General features: G+C 34.4%; 1 protein-coding gene across 2 annotated transcripts in view; it reads right to left on the reverse strand.

The window, feature by feature from the left end:
* LOC137819676 (exocyst complex component SEC6) overlaps nucleotides 1–19,140 on the reverse strand; it is a 37,904-nt gene extending 18,764 nt beyond the window's left edge. The window contains exons 1-11 of one of the 2 annotated variants that reach the window (XM_068623595.1): nucleotides 18,811–19,044; nucleotides 18,567–18,700; nucleotides 16,563–16,601; nucleotides 9,318–9,434; nucleotides 8,036–8,124; nucleotides 7,814–7,904; nucleotides 7,326–7,415; nucleotides 7,114–7,193; nucleotides 5,574–5,666; nucleotides 4,114–4,140; nucleotides 3,809–3,916 (exon numbers count right to left, since the gene is read on the reverse strand). In XM_068623595.1, coding sequence (XP_068479696.1) covers nucleotides 3,809–3,916; nucleotides 4,114–4,140; nucleotides 5,574–5,666; nucleotides 7,114–7,193; nucleotides 7,326–7,415; nucleotides 7,814–7,904; nucleotides 8,036–8,124; nucleotides 9,318–9,398 — 659 coding nt within the window. In that variant the 5' untranslated portion in view covers nucleotides 9,399–9,434; nucleotides 16,563–16,601; nucleotides 18,567–18,700; nucleotides 18,811–19,044. Of the gene's footprint in view, nucleotides 1–3,808; nucleotides 3,917–4,113; nucleotides 4,141–5,573; nucleotides 5,667–7,113; nucleotides 7,194–7,325; nucleotides 7,416–7,813; nucleotides 7,905–8,035; nucleotides 8,125–9,317; nucleotides 9,435–16,562; nucleotides 16,602–18,566; nucleotides 18,701–18,810 lie in introns of both variants that reach the window. The other variant, XM_068623594.1, reaches the window with a different exon arrangement.
* Between the last annotated feature and the right edge of the window lie 53 nt (nucleotides 19,141–19,193).

Consider the following 19,193-nt stretch of genomic DNA (forward strand, 5'->3'; position numbering starts at 1 on the left):
AATACAAAAGACCACCCTACCCAACTAAGAACACAGTAACAAAAATAAGAAAAAAGGGAGTCATGGAAAATGAGCAACTAAAAGAGAACCAGAGAAAAAGAAGGGAGGAGAAATTGAAGTGTTAAAAATGGTGATTTTGACCAAATTGATGAATAAGATGAACTAGATATTAAGAACATCAGAATTACATAGCCAGTTACAACTGATTAAATAAACAGAAAATAAAATTAAAAAAAAATATCTCTAAAAACCATGAATTAGATGTACAAACTCAAATCAAAATCTAGTAAGCACCACCAATACTCCAAAATGACTCTTGAACCAACACCAGCCATGTATCCAGTCAGGTATTCTAAGATACAACCCATACATTTAAAGTATTTTTTTAACTTTTTTATAACAACGTGTGTAGGATACCAAGTGGTTAAATAAAGGCTTAAACACATGTGCAGTTTTGGTCATTATAAAATTTAAATTTCAGATTTGGTCTTCTAGTTTTCCAAAATTAAGCAATTTTGATCCACGGTTAATATATCATCAAATCACAGAAAATGTTAAATGTATCTGTTAGAATAATATGTATTAAAGTTTGTTGCTAAACCTTACCATTAATATCTTAAGTGGATAACTAATTGACACAACACTATTATCACTTACAAACATGTAGCAATGGCTAAATTTTGGAAAACAAAAAAGGACTAAATTGGACAAAATGACTAAATTTTGGAAAACTAAAAAGGACTAAATTTGCGATAAAAAAAATTATATGGACCAAAATTACACATTTTATTGAAGTCTTTACTTTATGTTGGTATATGTATCCTTTAATTTATGATTTCAATAATTTAAATTTTATTAATTTAACAGTGTTAAGAATCTTGAACATACGTTAGAACCCTATTAATATTATATTAGTTTTATATTTATGTTCTTAACCTAAAATAAGATAACTGAATATGTTATAATTATGTTTCCTCCCCCATATATTCAATAGCTCTGTTGTAGTCTATAAACACAGAAGATTAATCATATTTCTCTCAACTCAACATGGTATCAAGATCCTAATGAGAATGGAACCCTAATCCGTGTTTTCCTTGTCTTTTCATAGTTGTAAAAATTTTCAGAAACATTTTTTTTATTTAGGCTTATATTTTTCCTACCATGTTTCATTGTTCATAGTTGTTGAAAACTTTCCAATGATCTTTTTCCAACTGGCATTGCCTTGTCGTGCAATGACCAAAGCTACCGCATCCTTTGAGCATTTTTTATCTCTAGGAGTTGTCATGTCCTCTAAATAATTTTGCTTTGCAATAGCTATTAGGCCCTCTAAGAATTGTTTGCTATCTAAAAACCACCATGTTCTCTAAGCATCTTTTTCCACTCTCCAGTGATCACCATATCCTTTGAGCATTTTTGCATTAGGCAATTGTCTTGCCCTTTGACCACCTTTCTCACTAGTAGCCACTACGCTCTCCAAGTAGTTGTTGCTCTCCAACAATTGTTGTGCCCTCCAAACATTATTTTTGCTCTTGGTAGTCATCATGTCCTCTAAGAATTTTTGCTATTCGGAAACCATTGTGCCATCTGACCATTTTTGCTCCACAAGCTATTTTTGCACTCCCGCAATGCCCTTCAAACATTTGTTATTTTTGCTCTCCGACAACCATTGCTCGCCCTTTGTTGGTAACCATTGCACTGTCAGCCTTAGCCAATTGTCGCCACATGCCACCAACTCCTTGGTACATCATCTTCAAACACATGCACCAAACCAATGTGTGATACTTTGTCATAAGTTACTTTGTCAGCTTCAACAATCAACTACCTAACATGTTCACTATGTCTGTCAAGAGATCTTGTGTAGAAGACGTTTGTAACAAGCTTGACTCATGTACATATGCTTTAGCTTGAAGGAGAGTATTAAGGATATGATTTGAAAAGATGAAGCATACTGAAGTTAATTGTCACTTTGTTAGAGAGAAAGTCAAGTCCCAAGAAATATATACTACCGTTGTGGTTAACTTTCCACTACCACCGTTGTCGTTAACTTTCCAACCAACAACCCCACCATTAAGTTATACTCAGATCTTCAAGTTAGACTATGGTGACACTTTCTCTCTGGTCGCCAAGATGGATTTTGTCAAATTATTCGTAGTCATGATTGCTCTTTGACGTTGGCCCCTCTATCAATTGGATGTCAAAAATGTCTTCCTACATAGTGATTTGTTGGAGGAAATTTATATGGATCAATCTCCTGGTTTTCTTGTTCAAGGAGAGTCTTGCAACTAGGTATGTTGTCTCCACAAATCTTTATATATTAAAGAGTCTCTCAAGACATGGATTGGTAGATTCAATGTGGCAGTCCAACAGTTTGGTATGACTCATAGAGAGGTTGACCATTTTGTGTTTTGTTGTAATTCAATTGTAGGGTGTATCTATCTAGTAGTGTACATTGATAACATTGTTCTTATAGGTAGCGATCTCCATGGCATTTTACAAATAAAAAAAAACACATTTATTGTCAAAAGACCTTGGCAAACTTAGATACTTCTTGGGAATTGAGGTAGCATAATCCAAAAGTGAATTGTAATATCTTAGAGAAAATACACATTGGTATTTTAGAGGAGACTGAACCAATGCAATCCATGCCCTTTGACACACCTATGATCCTAAAACTAAACTTTTATCATGTTAGAGAGAGTCACTTTCTGATCCTAAGAGGTACAGGAGACTAATTGGGGAACTGAACCTCATAGTCACTCATCTTGAGATCTCCTTTGCGGTAAGTCATTTCTTAATTCTCTATGTGGAAGACAATGGAATGCAATCATTCATATTCTAAAGTACATAAGAGGATCCCAAAGAAAATGTTTGTTATGGACACAATAATCATACTCAGATAGCCAAGTCCTCCCAGAGATAGGAGATCCACTTCCGAATATTGTGCCTTATAGGTGACAACTTGACTTCTGGGAAAAGCACGAAGAGGAATGTAGTAACAAGAACTAAGGAAGAAGTAGTGTACAGAACTATGGCTTCACCCACTTACGAGCTTATTTGGCTCAAATGGAGAGACTACACAAATGACACATTTGTGATAACCAAATTGCCCTTCATATTACCTCAATTCCAGCATTCCAGAACAGAACTAAACATATTGAGATAGAATGTCCCTTCATTCGTGAAAGTATTTCATATGGATACATTACTACTTAGTTTGTTAACTCCAATGATCACGGCAAATGTCTTCACCAAATCATCGTGGGGTCCTAGAACTAATTATATTTGTAACATGTTTGGTGCATATAATTTATATACACCAGCTTGAGGGGGGAGTGTTAGATGTATTTTAATAAATGGGTCAGGGGGATCTCTATGTAATGCAATGTACATGATATGATATACATATACATATATATATATAATATCTTATTTTGTTATGTTGGAGATTCACAAGGATTCCATCATATGACTCTATCACTTGTCTATACAAATGAAATGATCTTTAATATCTAATAGTCTCGAAATTCTTTCATTGAACAAAAGAAAGATACATAGAGGATAAAAATATTCTGGTGCAAAAGAAACAAGAAAAGAAATCAAACACATCATTTTTAGAAAATTGAATGCATTCCTATATTGTTTAGATGATCTCCCAAAACGGTAAGGTATACAAAGTAAATGCAGTTAAAATATCAAGAAATCATATAACAAGGTGGCTGCAAGGATTGCTGTTTCCTTTGATATAGATTTTCAAGATCACACAACTGATCTGACATAATAGAAATTAATTCAAAATATTACAACATACATGCCGCTCTTACGAGGATTTGCAACTGGTGCAGTGTCACCATCCCCTTCAGCCTCTGCTGCTTCTTCTGCAATCTGTTGATCAAGTATCTCTTGCATTTCGACAACCCTGGAGTGTTGAGAACAAAGGGAAAATAAGATTACATTATTTTTAGAAAGACTAAAATTATCTACAAGCTGATTAGAATTTCCCATCATCCAACCTGTCATTTAGAACTTCCAATCATCCAACCTACTATCTAAAAATGATGAAGGTAATAAATTGACTGGGGAAAAAATAATTGCAATTGACTATCAACAACATACCGTAAAGCTCGAACTAAAGTCTGTGGGCTGCAAAGGAAAAGAAATAATAATTAAAAAAGAGTGTTGCAGATCATACAACAATCAAAAGCATATACTTTATGTTTAACAGCACAACAAATCCAACCATGCAAGGTAAATGGAATATAGAATGTAGCCACCAGATTTTCATTCCTATATTTTGAATTTCTTACCAAGCACAAACAACTGCTCTAACATCTATCCTGCTAAAGAGTATATCAAACAACTAGAGTGGGTTTAGACCAGCATTCCAAGTACATTCAAAAATAGTCATTGACAATGCTTGGACACCAGCATTCTAACTCTGGGTCCACAGAAATGAATTAGGTTTTCAGAACTTATAAGCCAAGGCATTGCTTCTGACTTCACGAATTTTCCCACTTTGGACCTTATTTTGTAATTATAAATATCATCTCTCCAGTCACAAACATATGTTGACATTAGTGTGATTTTGTAACTAAAAGATATTAATAAGAATATTCTTGAAATAATATATTTGAGAAATTAAAATTAAAATAATATTCATTTATCAACAAAATATACTTTGAATATTATATGCATCTCTATAATATATTCTAAAAATGACTATAAATAGTTTCTTAACTGTTTAATAACTATTATATTAGTTTTTCAAAAGTTATGCCACCACCGTGATGAATAGAGTGGTATTTTAAGTTTTTAATGAATTAATTTGAAATAATTAAATTTTGAGAAACTAATTTGGTGATCAAACTTTTAAGAGACTAATATAAGGAAATTTTAAGCAAAACTAGTTTAGCAACAAGATTTTAGAAAGAATAATGTAATGATTGTAATTTTAGAAAATTAACTTGAAAGTTTGTTACAAAAATGATGTTATATTTTTCTTAAAAAAATAATTGAAAGCTAATAAATATTTTAAAGATTTTTTAATAGGCATCTTGAAAATGCTTCTTGACTTGTAGGGCTTTAAGCACTTTATTTCTCTGGCTTTTAGTGCAATCTACTTTATATTTTGCTTAGGTATTATGAGTTCTTATTATTAATGATGATAGTGTATAAAGAGTGAGTAAATTTTCTTTTTCTGGGCATTTACATATATAGCCTTAATGATTTAAAATATAAAAAATAGTGGTCATCCCACTAACTGCTATCTCACTGTCCCACTTTTGAGATCGACAGATTCATGCTGCTACAAAGATAAAAAATTTATTTTAATATATTTTATAGCAAAATCTGACACTTCATGATAGCAGACAAGAAGACCGGTATCACCAAGCCTAAAAATTATAATAGTAAGTAATTAAACAAACAAATGAATCAAATCTGCAAACTAAACTCAATGCAAAATGTAGTAGTTTCAAATATCACAGGTAGCACCAAGTAGAAGTTAAGAGGGATAGCTTCATCCAAACAATAGACCATGTTATTTGATATGCTAATATTCAAAACAGTGCACAAACCTTTCTTTAGAAAGTTTATAAAAATTGGAAACATGTCCCCATAGCGTTTTCTCAAAGGTCTCCCAGGTTCGATCTACATCTTCAAAATATTCTCTGAGATATACACAAGATGTGGAAAAACAGATACTTAGCCTTACAATTATAAAAAGAATTATCAAAACAGAATCATTATCACATCTCAAAATATAAGTAGTCATCTTTCAAATACGTACACTCAAGTTCTAAAAGCATGCAAAACATGTCATGTTCACAATGCAAGCATTTAACCCTTGATTTTCATGAGTTTGTGTATAACAAAACTAGTTAAATCACCAAATTTGATGATTAAGGGCCATTAAAAGGCTCAACTCAACCAATAAAATACATAATGACTTTAGCTACAAGTGGTTTGGTATCTCAAATCAATGATTCAGTGACCCCTACAAGCCCAGCATAAAACAAATTAACTGAAGAAACATGCAGAAAAAGTAGTCTAGTAGATACCTTTATGCACATAGGAAGGGATGACTAATGCAACAAAAGAAACAGAAATTTGACCTATTGATGATAAACTAGATTTTACAGTTTCATAAAAATAACTTTAAAGACTGCACTGCCTTTGCAGTTCAATGAAATGGCATGTCCCCGTAATTGTCTCCAGCATTTTTTAATAGCTATATTTGTATTTGATCAAGATTTATCAACAGTTGTTCTTGGTGCCAAACCAATACGGTAATTTTTAGCAAATCTCACATGGTTAATTCATTCTTACCACATTATATTTTATCATGTGAAGGAAACTCAGTTGGGTTTAAAATCTATTAAGTAGTATTGATATGAACTTGACAATGTAAAGCATATATAAATATGATGCACAAGGTACAAAAGGATGTGCCAAGTTCCAGAAGATAAAAACATTAAGAGATAATCTTCTCAGATAACCTTCTTTTAATAGAATATAAAAAACATCCAGGCTGTAGAATACTCTTTTAAGAACTTCTTAATGCAACATAGTGCATAAACAACACCCCGCCTACATGTTTCTAAATTCCCTCCTACACCATTAATGACCATAGGAATAACAGAGTCTGCATCAGAGGAGCCAGAAAGAACTTCTGATGATGAAGGAGATTTGGATCATACATATAACGGAGCACAAAATATAACACCTATTTTTTTCATTAAGAAAGTCAAATAGATCCTATTATGTGATGATTAATTACTTCATTCAGTTTTTTCAAAACACGAAATTTTCCGACTTTGTTAAGAGAAAACTCAACACTCCAGTACTACAAAATAAAATATTCATAACAGTCACTACCAAAGTCTCTGATTAAAATAAGCCACAAATTAGATGAAAAAAGTATCAATTTAAAGATTGAAATGACCACAATAAGATAATTTAAATGTGCACCACTGACTATGAAAATAAATGGATCATTACATAACAATGAGGGCTTATGCAGATTGAAATTCTCATTCCAAAATCTGTAGCAGCCCCCTCCAGGATTCTTGCTCACCCAGACCATGAATGTGACAGTGCACTAAAAAAGACACACACCTTAGCCTTCCAACCTCTTCCTTGTGAGATGCCGCAGCTGCCAATGCAAACCTTCGCTTTCCATCCAATGCTGTTAACCTCTGCAAAATCCATAAAGTTATAGAGATAAAATTGAAAATAAAGTTTCAAATGCACTTCTTCAGATTTGGAAAAACAATATGCCATTTTATAATAAAACCAATATCTTACACTATGAGTAAGCCCAGCAATACCTCGTAAGTGTTGACAATTTCTTTGTCATCACTCAAAGAATCCCGAGCTTCTGATGCCTCAACAGAGATAGACATCATACCTTCAACATCCTATTAGAAGACCAAGAAATCAGCTAAAATCATAAAGACAGGATATGCACATACTAGTACAGGTGTACAACTGGGTTCCAGCCATTTAATTTAAATGGGGACTACAATCATCAGTTTGTATCAACCATTCTAAAAATGAAAAATTAACTAAACTAAAAATGTTTGATACAATGAAGGCAGCATTTGAGGGAATAACCTCAATACATAACTGCATCTGCTAATTTAACAGTGATTATGCATGGTATAAAGTGAGAGAAACCCATTTTCTGAAAGTTGTAGATAACAATCTCAATACTTCTGCCGAAAACTGGGAGAGGGAAAGCTCTAAGTAACAAACTCTTAACTATGAACCAGTAGAATGAGTATTGGACAATTAGCCCTTTAATCTAGAAAAGCACCTTCAAGGTTGTGTTTAAGTTATTTCTTGCATTGCTAAGTAACTTTATCTGATCATGGTTGTCAATTAATGTTTGGCATTCCTGACATAACCTGATACAACAAGAAATCAGAAAATCACAGTAAGTTCCAAGTGAAAAATATTGGTGGTAAGCTTACTCAAGACCAAACAACCACCCTCTAATTGATGAAAACAGTTTCAGTCTGTATCATTTCTAACATACTTCTCAATAGAGACAAAGTTTTCACGAAGCTCCTTTATTGTCTTTTCGGACAAGGATAGTGATTTTAGTCCTGCCTGTGACTGCTCAACCTGCAGTAATATTTTGGGAAAAGCACATGAAGTTATGAGATTCAGTACCTCAGTTAAGTCAATATCAAGAGCAACAGCATCTTCAAGGAAATACATGTTTATTGTACTAGACAAAATAATGACAAAGCATCAATTGAGATCTCAATTAAATTTCAGTTTCCCAGTTCTGAAATAATTTTCAGTCATGGTGTAAGGAAGTAGTAAGCCTGAAAACTATGTTTAGTGGAGTTTGGCAAGGAGGAAGGGGATGGCAATAGAATTATAAAAACCATTTTTTTTCTCTGAACCTCTTATTCAGTCAAGAGCTTCTGAAGTTAATCTGTGATGGTCTCAAGCTAACATATAGTGAAGGCAAAAATATGCCTTTTTCTTTTACCTGCACCTATTTATTATCTTCATTAGTTCTTTTAACACACCCATTAATTAACATACAAAAAGAAAAAACATCTGAAAACCTGATTCTGGCATCAAAACATAACCTTCTTCATTGAGGCATTTGTATCTATCCCAACCACCTTCATTGCAGACAACCTGTCCTCTGCCCCTTCATTCCCAAACCGACACAGCTTTCCAGCAACTTTACCACCTATGCTACCCTACTAGCATAAGAACTCAACAGCACTAGTACTAGCAGACTCGTTCACCCCTACTCTCTTTGTTCACTATGTTGTTGAGGCAGTCAATTAACCCGGCCAATTGAGGACATTCCTGCTCATAGCAAAGTTGAAGTGGAGCATTTAAGAAGCCTTGTGGATTCTCTAATTAAGTCACGTAATACTTTCTCTCTTAACAATTCTAAGCTCTTATCCTTAATGTTTCTAGACTTTCTAGTACTCTACCTGAAGATCACAACCCATCCTTCATGTTTTCTGACTGCTCTACCTTGCCTTATCTAGCAAACAATACATTACTATTGCCAATAGGTCCTATAACTCACTTTCCAGAAGTGATAACATTTTCCTCCATCCTTCAATACCATTAAATAATGTGTTGCATTGCATGCACCCCATCTCTCCAAAAGTCTTATTTCTATACAAAATCTCTCTCAAGACTTGAAGTGTACAGTGACGTTTTTTTCCTTTTCATTGTGTCTTTCATGATCTTATCAAAAGAAAAACAATTGCAATTGCTAAGGTACAGAGCAGGTTACACTATCGGCAAATGAGAGCAAGTGATGAAGGGTAGTGCCATACAAAATGTGTCACAGTCTTGCCTCCAAACAAGTTGAAAGTCTGCAACATCTCAAACTTGGCTTCAATGAGCAACTTGGACATCCTTCATTAACTGCTCCTAGGTCCACATCTCCTTTCCTATTTACATAAGAGTCTGTTGAGTTGTTTCAATGTGATATTTGTCAATTTGCAAAACATCATTGTGCATCTTTTCCTTGTAGTAGTAAAAAAATTTGTTGAGCCATTTGATCATGTCCATTCAGATGTGTAGCAACCTGTTTCGGTTTCTAATAAATCTAGAATTATTTCTTTGTATGACATGGAAATTTCTAATTTATAATGAAGAATAAATTGAGGTTGAGCAACTTCTTCAAAATTTCATAAGGTTCAAACTCAGTTTGGCAAATCAATAAAACAATTGCACTCCAAAATGGGAGAGAATAGGGGAATCAAAGTTTATTTTAATTGTAGGTAGTTATGACAGAACTAACTACTTGAGCCAAACTAGTGACAGTTGTTGAACTAACTCACAGGACAAATCTAATAACAAAGAGATAGCTGAGATAGGTAATAAGTGTGTTGATTACTTCATTGATCATACCTTTTTAAGATCTTATTTCCACTTAAAATGATTATTCCTCATTTTTTTGTGAATTATGATTGTAATATATCCATATCGCTTAGGATTACAATTAGAGGGGATACCCCTAATTTATCCATATTTTTTGTTGAGAATTAGAAGCTTGGAGCCATAGTTAAAGGAAGTCAAAAAGACTCTCTAAGTGAACATATAACTTACTCAGCAAGTGGCACATGAAGTAAAGAGAAACCAATTGAAGTCACTCAGTGACAATATAGGTCGTTGAGCAAGAAGCCTCATAAAGTACAAAATTTGTAATGTCATTTTCGCTCAGCAAGACATCATGTCTTTGACCAAAAGTTCACTTTATGGACTAAAAACAAAAAGGAAGATTTGGCCACGAGAGAGACACTTTTTATCATTTAGAGAAACATTAGAGACTTCCACCTTCAAGCTTCACAATTCTTGTTCATTTTTTGTGCTCCAAATGTCTTGGAGTAGCTAAAATCCCATTCATCGGAGTTGAATGTAATAAATATTGACTTTATGCAGTTTCCTTTATATTTCAATTCTTTTCTTAACTCTTGTGCTCTTCCTTTATGCTTCATGTACATAGCTTGATCATCTATGCTTTGTTATGTTTCATTGCATTGGAAAATATTTTGGAAGTTGTAGACCTAGGGTTGAACAACAAAGGAATTTCATATAAGACATAGTATTTAATATCTTGGTCATTCTTACAGCCCTTGTTCTTCATGCAAATCTTTTGTGAAAATAACTAAGAGATTAGAATTTCTACACTAAGATTTAGGCTCTTTTCACTAAAGAATTAGGTTTGGGTAAAATAATCATGTGAATGGAAGAGTTATGTTGGAAGTAATTTTGAAAGTTTGGAAATACTAGCGTCAAGTTCATGAAATTCAACCCAACAATATCTTCATATTGTTTTCATTGGTTTTTATATACTTGCAAAGTCTTTTAGAAAAATTATAAAATCTTATTTAGTTAGTTATTCTGATTGCAGGATAGTAGTTAATCTTGTTGCTTAAAATATTGATTTAAAGTTCTTAAGTCTTACTAAATATCCAAATTGCCCCACTAGTACAAATCCATTTGGAGACGACTTGATTTATCAATATACTACTTCAATTGGTACCCTTGCCAAAAGTTAATAATAAGTTGATCTAAATACATCATTCACAAGGAATAATAGATATTCATTTACCAGTTTAAATGGGGGAGTGTTGTAACAAGTGTGTTGCATAATCAGGAGAATTATGTTATAATTAAGTGCATATTCCATTTTATATTTATTAGGACAGATTTGTTAGTGATTTGATTTGTACAGCTTTAAACACCCATTATTTCTTGCTTTCATTACCTATTATTTCTTTCCTTAATTAGGTTGTAAAACAGTCTATAAATAGAGACTGTAATCACATTTGTAAGAGATCTCATAAATATATTTCATCTATTTCTTTCCACTTGGTATCAGAGCTCCTTATCTAGGAGACTCTGCTTCCGCAATTTTTTTTTAGCCTTCATTGCTGTAATCATTTTCCTTGACAGCCTTCATTGTTGTAATCATTTTCCTTGGCAGCCTTCATTGCTGCAATTATTTTTTTTTTTTGGACAGCCTTCATTGATGCAACTTTCTATTTTCCTTATCCTTTCTCCATTGACCACCATCACCACCTTGCACCATTGACCGTTACTGTCACCGCCATTGACCACCGCCGACCACCACCACCGACCACCACTGCCGTCGCTCGCCGGAAACTGCACCGCTCGCCGGAACTGCCACTGCTCGCCGGAAACCGCGCCAGCCGCCGGAAACTACCACCCGAAAATTTTTCCGACCGAATTTTTTTTGTGTGTGAACAGGATCAAATTTTGCCAATCTGAAAAACTCAGTTGGTTTTGAACTCTCATGGACTCCCTTAGTAAGCCATCTAGATATTGTTCCTTTACTATGAGTGGTAAGAGTTCTAGTTTTTTATCCTTTAATGCTTCTTGTACGGAAAATATCTGGATTATAGACTCTGGTGCTACTGATCATATGACACCTCATTCCTCTTCTTTTTCATCCTACACTACTTTATCCGGTAAGCCATATATTACTGTTGCTAATGGTTCCACTACCCCCATTAATGGTCGTGGTAACATTCACCTTCAACCTTCATTTCCTTTAAAAAATGTGCTTCATGTTCCCAAACTATCCAATAACCTCTTGTCTATTCAAAAGATTACCCAAGATTTAAATTGTGTAGTGGTATTTTTCCCTTCCCATTGTGTTTTTCAGGATCTTGCCACGGGGAAGACTATTGGAATTGCTAAAGAGCAGGGCGGGTTATATTATTTACAGCATGAAGAAAGTAAAAAGTGTGCTAGACTACAGGCACACACTTCTAATCTTCAGCAAGGTCGTGAATCTTCGTCATCCTCTCAGATATGGCTTCAACACAGACGTCTTGGTCATCCTCCATTTAGTACCCTAAAGTCCTTATTTCCTGTTTTATTTACAAAAGTGTCTGCTGAGTCATTTCATTGTGATGTTTGTCAGTTTGCTAAACACCATAGGACAACTTTTCCTCCCAATGGTAATAAAAGTTCTAAACCTTTTGATCTTATTCATTCAGATGTATGGGGACCTTCACCTATTCCTAATATCTCGGGTGCAAAATGGTTTGTTTCATTTATTGAAGATTGTACTCGGGTTACTTGGATATTCCTCATGAAAGATAAGTCTGAAGTTTTTCACTTGTTTGTAAAGTTTTACAGAATGATTCAAACACAATTTGAAAGTCCAATTAAGAGATTGCATTCTGATAATAGAAGAGAATATGTGAACCAAAACCTTTCCAAGTTCCTTGAGGAAAATGGAGTTGTTCATGAATTAACATGTGTAGACACTCCTCAACAAAATGGGGTTGCTGAAAGGAAAAATCGTCATCTCCTTGAGGTTACTCGAGCTTTACTATTCCAAACATCTGTTCCTAGATCTTACTGGGGGGAAGCAATCCTGACTGCCACTTATTTGATTAATAGATTACCCTCTCGGGTTCTAGAGGGTGTTACTCCTATTCAGGTTATGACCACATTCTATCCTTTTATTCCCATGTTGAATAGTCTTCAGAATCGTGTCTTTGGTTGTCCTGCTTTTGTCCATGTTCATAGTCCTTATCGGGGTAAGTTAGATCCTCGCGCCATCAAATGTGTCTTCATCGGTTATGCCCCCAACAAAAAGGGGTACAAATGTTATCATCCTCAAAGTCGTAAAGTTTATATTTCCAAAGATGTCACCTTCCATGAAACAGAGTCTTTCTTTCCTAGTTCTCAGCTTCAGGGGGAGAGTATTCAAGAAGCTGAGGACCTTGAGTTGCCACCTTTTCCTTTGTTGCAGGATTTCGTTCTTAGGGAGGATGACAAAGACCCTGCACCAACATCATTACAAGACAAGAATAATGAAGACAAATATTTTGGAAAACAATATCAGCGAAGGCAACAAGAACCCGTCCTGGTCGAATAGCAAATTCAATTGTCTAAACCGGAGGTAAGAACTCATACCAGTGAGACTCTTGAGGACACCTTAAATACTGCTTTTGAACCTAACCTAAATTATTTACCTATTGCCTTGAGAAAAGAAAAAAGATCTTGTGTCAAATATCCTATATCCCAATTTGTGTCTACAGAAAAACTTTCTATGCAGCACCAGAGTTTTCTTTCAGCTATTGATTCTATCAAAATCCCTACATCGGTACAAGAAGCCTTAAAAGATGAGAACTGGATTCGAGCCATGAATGAAGAAATGAGCGCGTTAGAAAGGAATGAGACTTGGGAGATTGTAGAGAGACCAAAAGATAAGAAAGTAGTGGGTTGTAGGTGGATATACACAGTTAAGTATAAGTCTAATGGCACACTGGATCGGTATAAAGCAAGGTTGGTTGCAAAAGGGTACACTCAAACCTATGGGATCGATTATGAGGAGACTTTTGCTCTAGTGGCAAAAATGAATACTGTCAGGATTATTCTCTCCCTGGCAGCACACTTTGGTTGGGCAATGCATCAATTTGATGTTAAAAATGCCTTCTTGCATGGAAGCTTGGAGGAAGAAGTATACATGGAGATTCCACCTGGTTATGGTATTGTTAATGAAGGGAATAAGGCGTGCAGACTTAAGAAGGCCCTATATGGTCTTAAACAATCACCTCGTGCTTGGTTTGGAAGGTTTACTCAAGCTATGGTATCTTTGGGGTACCGACAAAGCCAAGGTGACCATACTATGTTTATAAAACATTCTCAGAATGGTAAACTCACTCTACTTTTGGTCTATGTAGATGATATGATTATTACAGGTGATGATGAGATTGAAAAACAAAATTCGAGGGAGAGACTAGCTGCTCAATTTGAAATGAAGGATCTTGGGAAGCTGAAGTACTTCCTTGGGATAGAGGTTGCTTACTCGAGACAGGGCATCTTTATTTCTCAAAGGAAATACATCCTTGATCTTCTCAAAGAGATTGGTAAGTTGGGTTGTAAGCCCACTGGAGTGCCAATAGAGCAAAATCATAGGATTGGGAATGATGAGGAAAACCCAAAAGTGGAGAAGACACAATATCAAAGACTTGTGGGAAAACTCATTTATCTTTCACACACTAGGCCAGATATAGCCTATGCAGTTAGTGTGGTTAGTCAATTTATGCATGATCCAAGAGAAAGACACTTGCAGGCAGTAGATAAAATTATTCAGTACTTAAAAGCCTCTCTAGGAAAAGGATTGCTATTCAAAAAGGGGGAAAACTTATCCATGAAAGTATATACTGATGCTGACTATGCAGGATCGATTGTTGATAGGAGATCCACCACAGGCTACTGCATGTTCTTGGGTGGAAATCTGGTGACATGGAGGAGCAAGAAGCAAAATGTAGTTGCAAGATCAAGTGCAGAGGCAGAATTTAGAGCCATGGCTCAAGGGGTGTGTGAACTCTTATGGATGAAGATCATACTTGATGACCTAAAAATAAAATATGAAGCTCCTATGGGTTTGGCGTGTGATAATAAGTCCTCTATCAGTATTGCACACAATCCGGTTCAACATGATCGAACAAAGCACGTAGAGATAGACCGACACTTTATTAAAGAGAAGTTGGATGATGGTCTTATAGCCACTGAGTACATCCCTTCAAGACTCCAATTGGCAGATATGTTTACTAAGGGACTTCCCACAAAACAATTTGAAGATCTTACTTGCAAGTTGGGAATGATAGATATACATTCACCAACTTGAGGGGGAGTGTTGCATAATCAGGAGAATTATGTTATAATTAAGTGCATATTCCATTTTATATTTATTAGGACAGATTTGTTAGTGATTTGATTTGTACAGCTTTAAACACCCATTATTTCTTGCTTTCATTACCTATTATTTATTTCCTTAATTAGGTTGTAAAACAGTCTATAAATAGAGACTGTAATCACATTTGTAAGAGATCTCAGAAATATATTTCATCTATTTCTTTCCACTAAGTGCAACTCATTCTCCATATGTTTATTTCTTCTTTCCTTTCTTTGTACATAATTACTTTGACTACTTCCATATTTGCACAGATTAGTCAAGATTTACTTATTTGGTGCAATAGGGTTTGATGTTATGCCCACAAATCCAGCATAGGATTTTATACCAAGGCTGTACAATAGAGGCTTGTTGTAAACTGAAAATCAAAAAATAATATTTCAAATGCTTTTCCATACATTTCAAGTGTTTATATTTACATGCTAATATCTCCCAGCAGCATTGTAATTATCAAATATATGTTATAATTGTAGCAACTTCCTCGTCACATGTTTTGATTACTGTCATAGATTGTTCTTTCACATCAAAATCAACCTCATAAAACCAATTGTATGTGGTGAGGGTTGACCACTACTTATACATTCTATTCAGGCCCTATCTCTAGCTAATGTACTTATACACTGTCATATAATGTAATTAACAATATATGTTATAATTGTAGCAACTTCCTCATCACATGTTTTGATTACATTCATAGAACGTACTTTCAAGTCCAAATCAACCTCAGAAGACCAAATTTGTGAAGTGAGGGTTGTCCTTTATTCTATTCAGGCTCTATCTCAAGTAAATGTGGGAGATGGATTTTTCATAGTACAGCCCCTCACACTCAACTACATGGATACACACTCAACTACATGGATAATATGATGGGTAACCCTTTCTAATGGATCTAGGATAAACTTTGATACCATCTTAGAATGTAGGTTTATGGCTAACTCAATGTAACAAAACTAGCTTGGAAGTTGAGAGCTGTCCCCCACTTACATACTTTTTTCAGTCTCTATCTCAAGCCAGATATGGAACTTGGGTTTTTACCCAGTAAGCTGTAATATAAAAATCTCAATCAAAAACTCTACAGAACAAGTTGGAAACAAAAGGCTTTTCCCACTAATTGGAGTTGGTCAAAGGGATCAAACAACATTGTTCTCTCAAAAACTTATCAGAAAACAAAAGAAGCTAACCCAAACACATTTACCGAGCACGCAGTTTATGACATTGTATGGGGTAAAAGAAACAGTAGTTCAAAGGTTTGCAACTACTAAAAGGTTTCTTTTTTAATAACCTGCATCTAACCTGTTGATATCTAGTTAATTAATAAAGAAGAAAAAAATACCTGTTCAGCAACCATTGTACTAAGTTGTGCATCATTGGCCTGAAAAATAATGCAAAATATACACACTTAGAATTGGTAGCTCCTTAAATTCTGAATAAAAGCTGCAGTACTAACAAATGATGGAGACAGCATACATGATCTAATAACTGTAAATGTTGTTTCAAACAAGACATGATTACAAATAGGCAATATGCTATACATAGGCCGTTGTTATAAAACTCAAACTGGTAATTAACTCGGAAAAGGTACAAAGTTTGAGGAAATGCACCACAGTGAGCCATTAATCAAACAATATAAAATTACACATATTTAAATATTTAATGAAGACCAAAAAAATCTAAAACACAACATTGTCATAATACTTGAAATCTAAATCAATTTAGAACTAAACAAAAGCTATGTCTCAATCATTTAAAAATAAATCTTAAAAAAGGCAGACGAATACTCAAGGCTCCCTCTTAGTGGGACTTGAAGGAGTATATGAGGGAAAAAAAGCTTGAGAGATCTTAAGTTAGATCTCTCTACTAATTCAGATTCATACATATAGATTAGTAGCTTACAACAAAAGCTTACGGAAAGACAGAAAAACATAATAGAGTTTACCCCTAGGAGTCTAGGATACAGATAGATACAACATAAAATAGCTTTTGATCAGAAAATCTATGAATATCAGACATGCCTCTGTAATGGCGAGTCCCTGTGTCAAACATGTATCGAACACTAACACTCATACAACGCATATTGGACACTGTTGAAGTTTCCGATTTAAAAATGATTTTTTTGGGCCTATGATACACCTCCAATACAATGTTACTCATACAACGCATATTGGACACTGTTGAAGTTTCCGATTTAAAAATGATTTTTTTGGGCCTATGATACACCTCCAATACAATGTTAGTGAGGACAGACACGGTGTAAGTTAGAAACTCAAAAACTAATTGCAAGTTTATATTATAATTATAGAAATATATATGTAGCAGATCCTGTATAATCAGGAATTTTTAGATTATATATGTATTATTAGGAACATTTTTATTCTTTGAATTTGTTAATTTGTCCTTAGATGAAGCTTGGTTAGAGTGTTTTTTTCAATGATGATGATCAAGAAGGGAGTGAAATGTCTATGAATTAGATCATCTTTTCACTTTTTGGACATTAGATAAATGGATTAATTCATTTTTGTATTAGGTAACAATTGTTCATATTGTTATATTTGACTAACTTTTTTATAGATGATTTTGAATCTACAAATCTTCATTGTCTTCAAATGTTTATATATATATAATAGAAAAAAAAATCAGAGAAAAAAAATTCTGACATTATCACTTCTAAAGTTTTTGATAACTTAACCAAATTAATTTTTTATTTCATTCAAGAAAAACATAAAGATAGACAGAAGTTCAAAACGATCTTTCATCAATAAACTCAAACCATCCTACCCATCTTTTTTTTTCTCTCTCTCACCTTCCACTCCATTGAAGGGCAGAAGAGTACTATTTTGTGGTGAGTACGGGGTGGTAGTAACCCCCAAGACATACCCATAAATAAAATAAAAAAAAGATGTCCGCTGCTAAAAATTTAATTGCATAGCATCCTCCACTTGAAGTTTACGAGACTCAAGTTCCTACCAATCAAGTGCAAAGTGATTCATCTTCAAACAATCAACAACTACAGCAAAGTCTAAATATCTATTCTATAAAGTTATTCAGATTTCAAAGCACAGGTTAACGTACAATCCATAAATTCCCTTCATAGTATCTCAAGTGTCACATCCTAAACAGTTAAAACCGACCCTATAGCAACCAAATCAAAATCCAGAGAAAGAAATTAAAAAAAATAATAATAATAATAAAATAGAAGTTCCAAGTAGCTCAAACCGAAGCTCGAGAATCACACAACCTAAATAACAAATTCAAACACACACAGCAACAGCAATAGCAGCCAAAAAAATAAAAACAAATATCATACAATAAACTGAATCAAATCGAATAGAACTGAAACCTGTTGGCGCGAAATGTAATCAGCCTTGATGGATGAGATCGATTGAAGCATCTCTGGCAGAGGCAACAGCTTCGCGACTTCGCGAACCGCTGCCTCCTTCGCTTCCACACCGAGATCCTCAGCCATCATCGTGCCTGCAGAAAAAGGAAGAAGAAAAATGAACTCAACGCTAGAATGATGCACATATTTCTGAGTTAAATGAACAAATTCGCCGGTGATTTCCCGAATCGCGTGAGAAATTGACCTGATTTTGGAAAACTGAACACGGATCACGTCGGAGTGCTCGAGATTGCGGTGTTGACGAGGTGCGAATTCAAGAAAGAGAAAGTTCTAGAGAGAGAGAACGCGCGCGCTTGAACGAGCTTCCATAACGAAATGGGAATTGGAAATTGGTTGAGACCACGGAGTGAAGGAAAACAAGTGAGAAGAAGGTTTATGAATCGGAAATTGAATGAGAATTGAAACCACTAATTTTGGTGGAATATTATTTGTTTCAGATTATTTATTTTTTAAAATTAAAAAACATGATGGTAAAGTTTGCGGAAAGTGTTTATTATTGACAGAAGGGCTGTGGAAAAGTTAGTGACGGATGGTCACGTGAGATATATCTAATTTTCGAATAAGTAT

Source organism: Phaseolus vulgaris, chromosome 10 (genome assembly GCF_000499845.2).
Source record: "Phaseolus vulgaris cultivar G19833 chromosome 10, P. vulgaris v2.0, whole genome shotgun sequence".
In the NCBI taxonomy this organism is placed as follows: domain Eukaryota; kingdom Viridiplantae; phylum Streptophyta; class Magnoliopsida; order Fabales; family Fabaceae; genus Phaseolus; species Phaseolus vulgaris.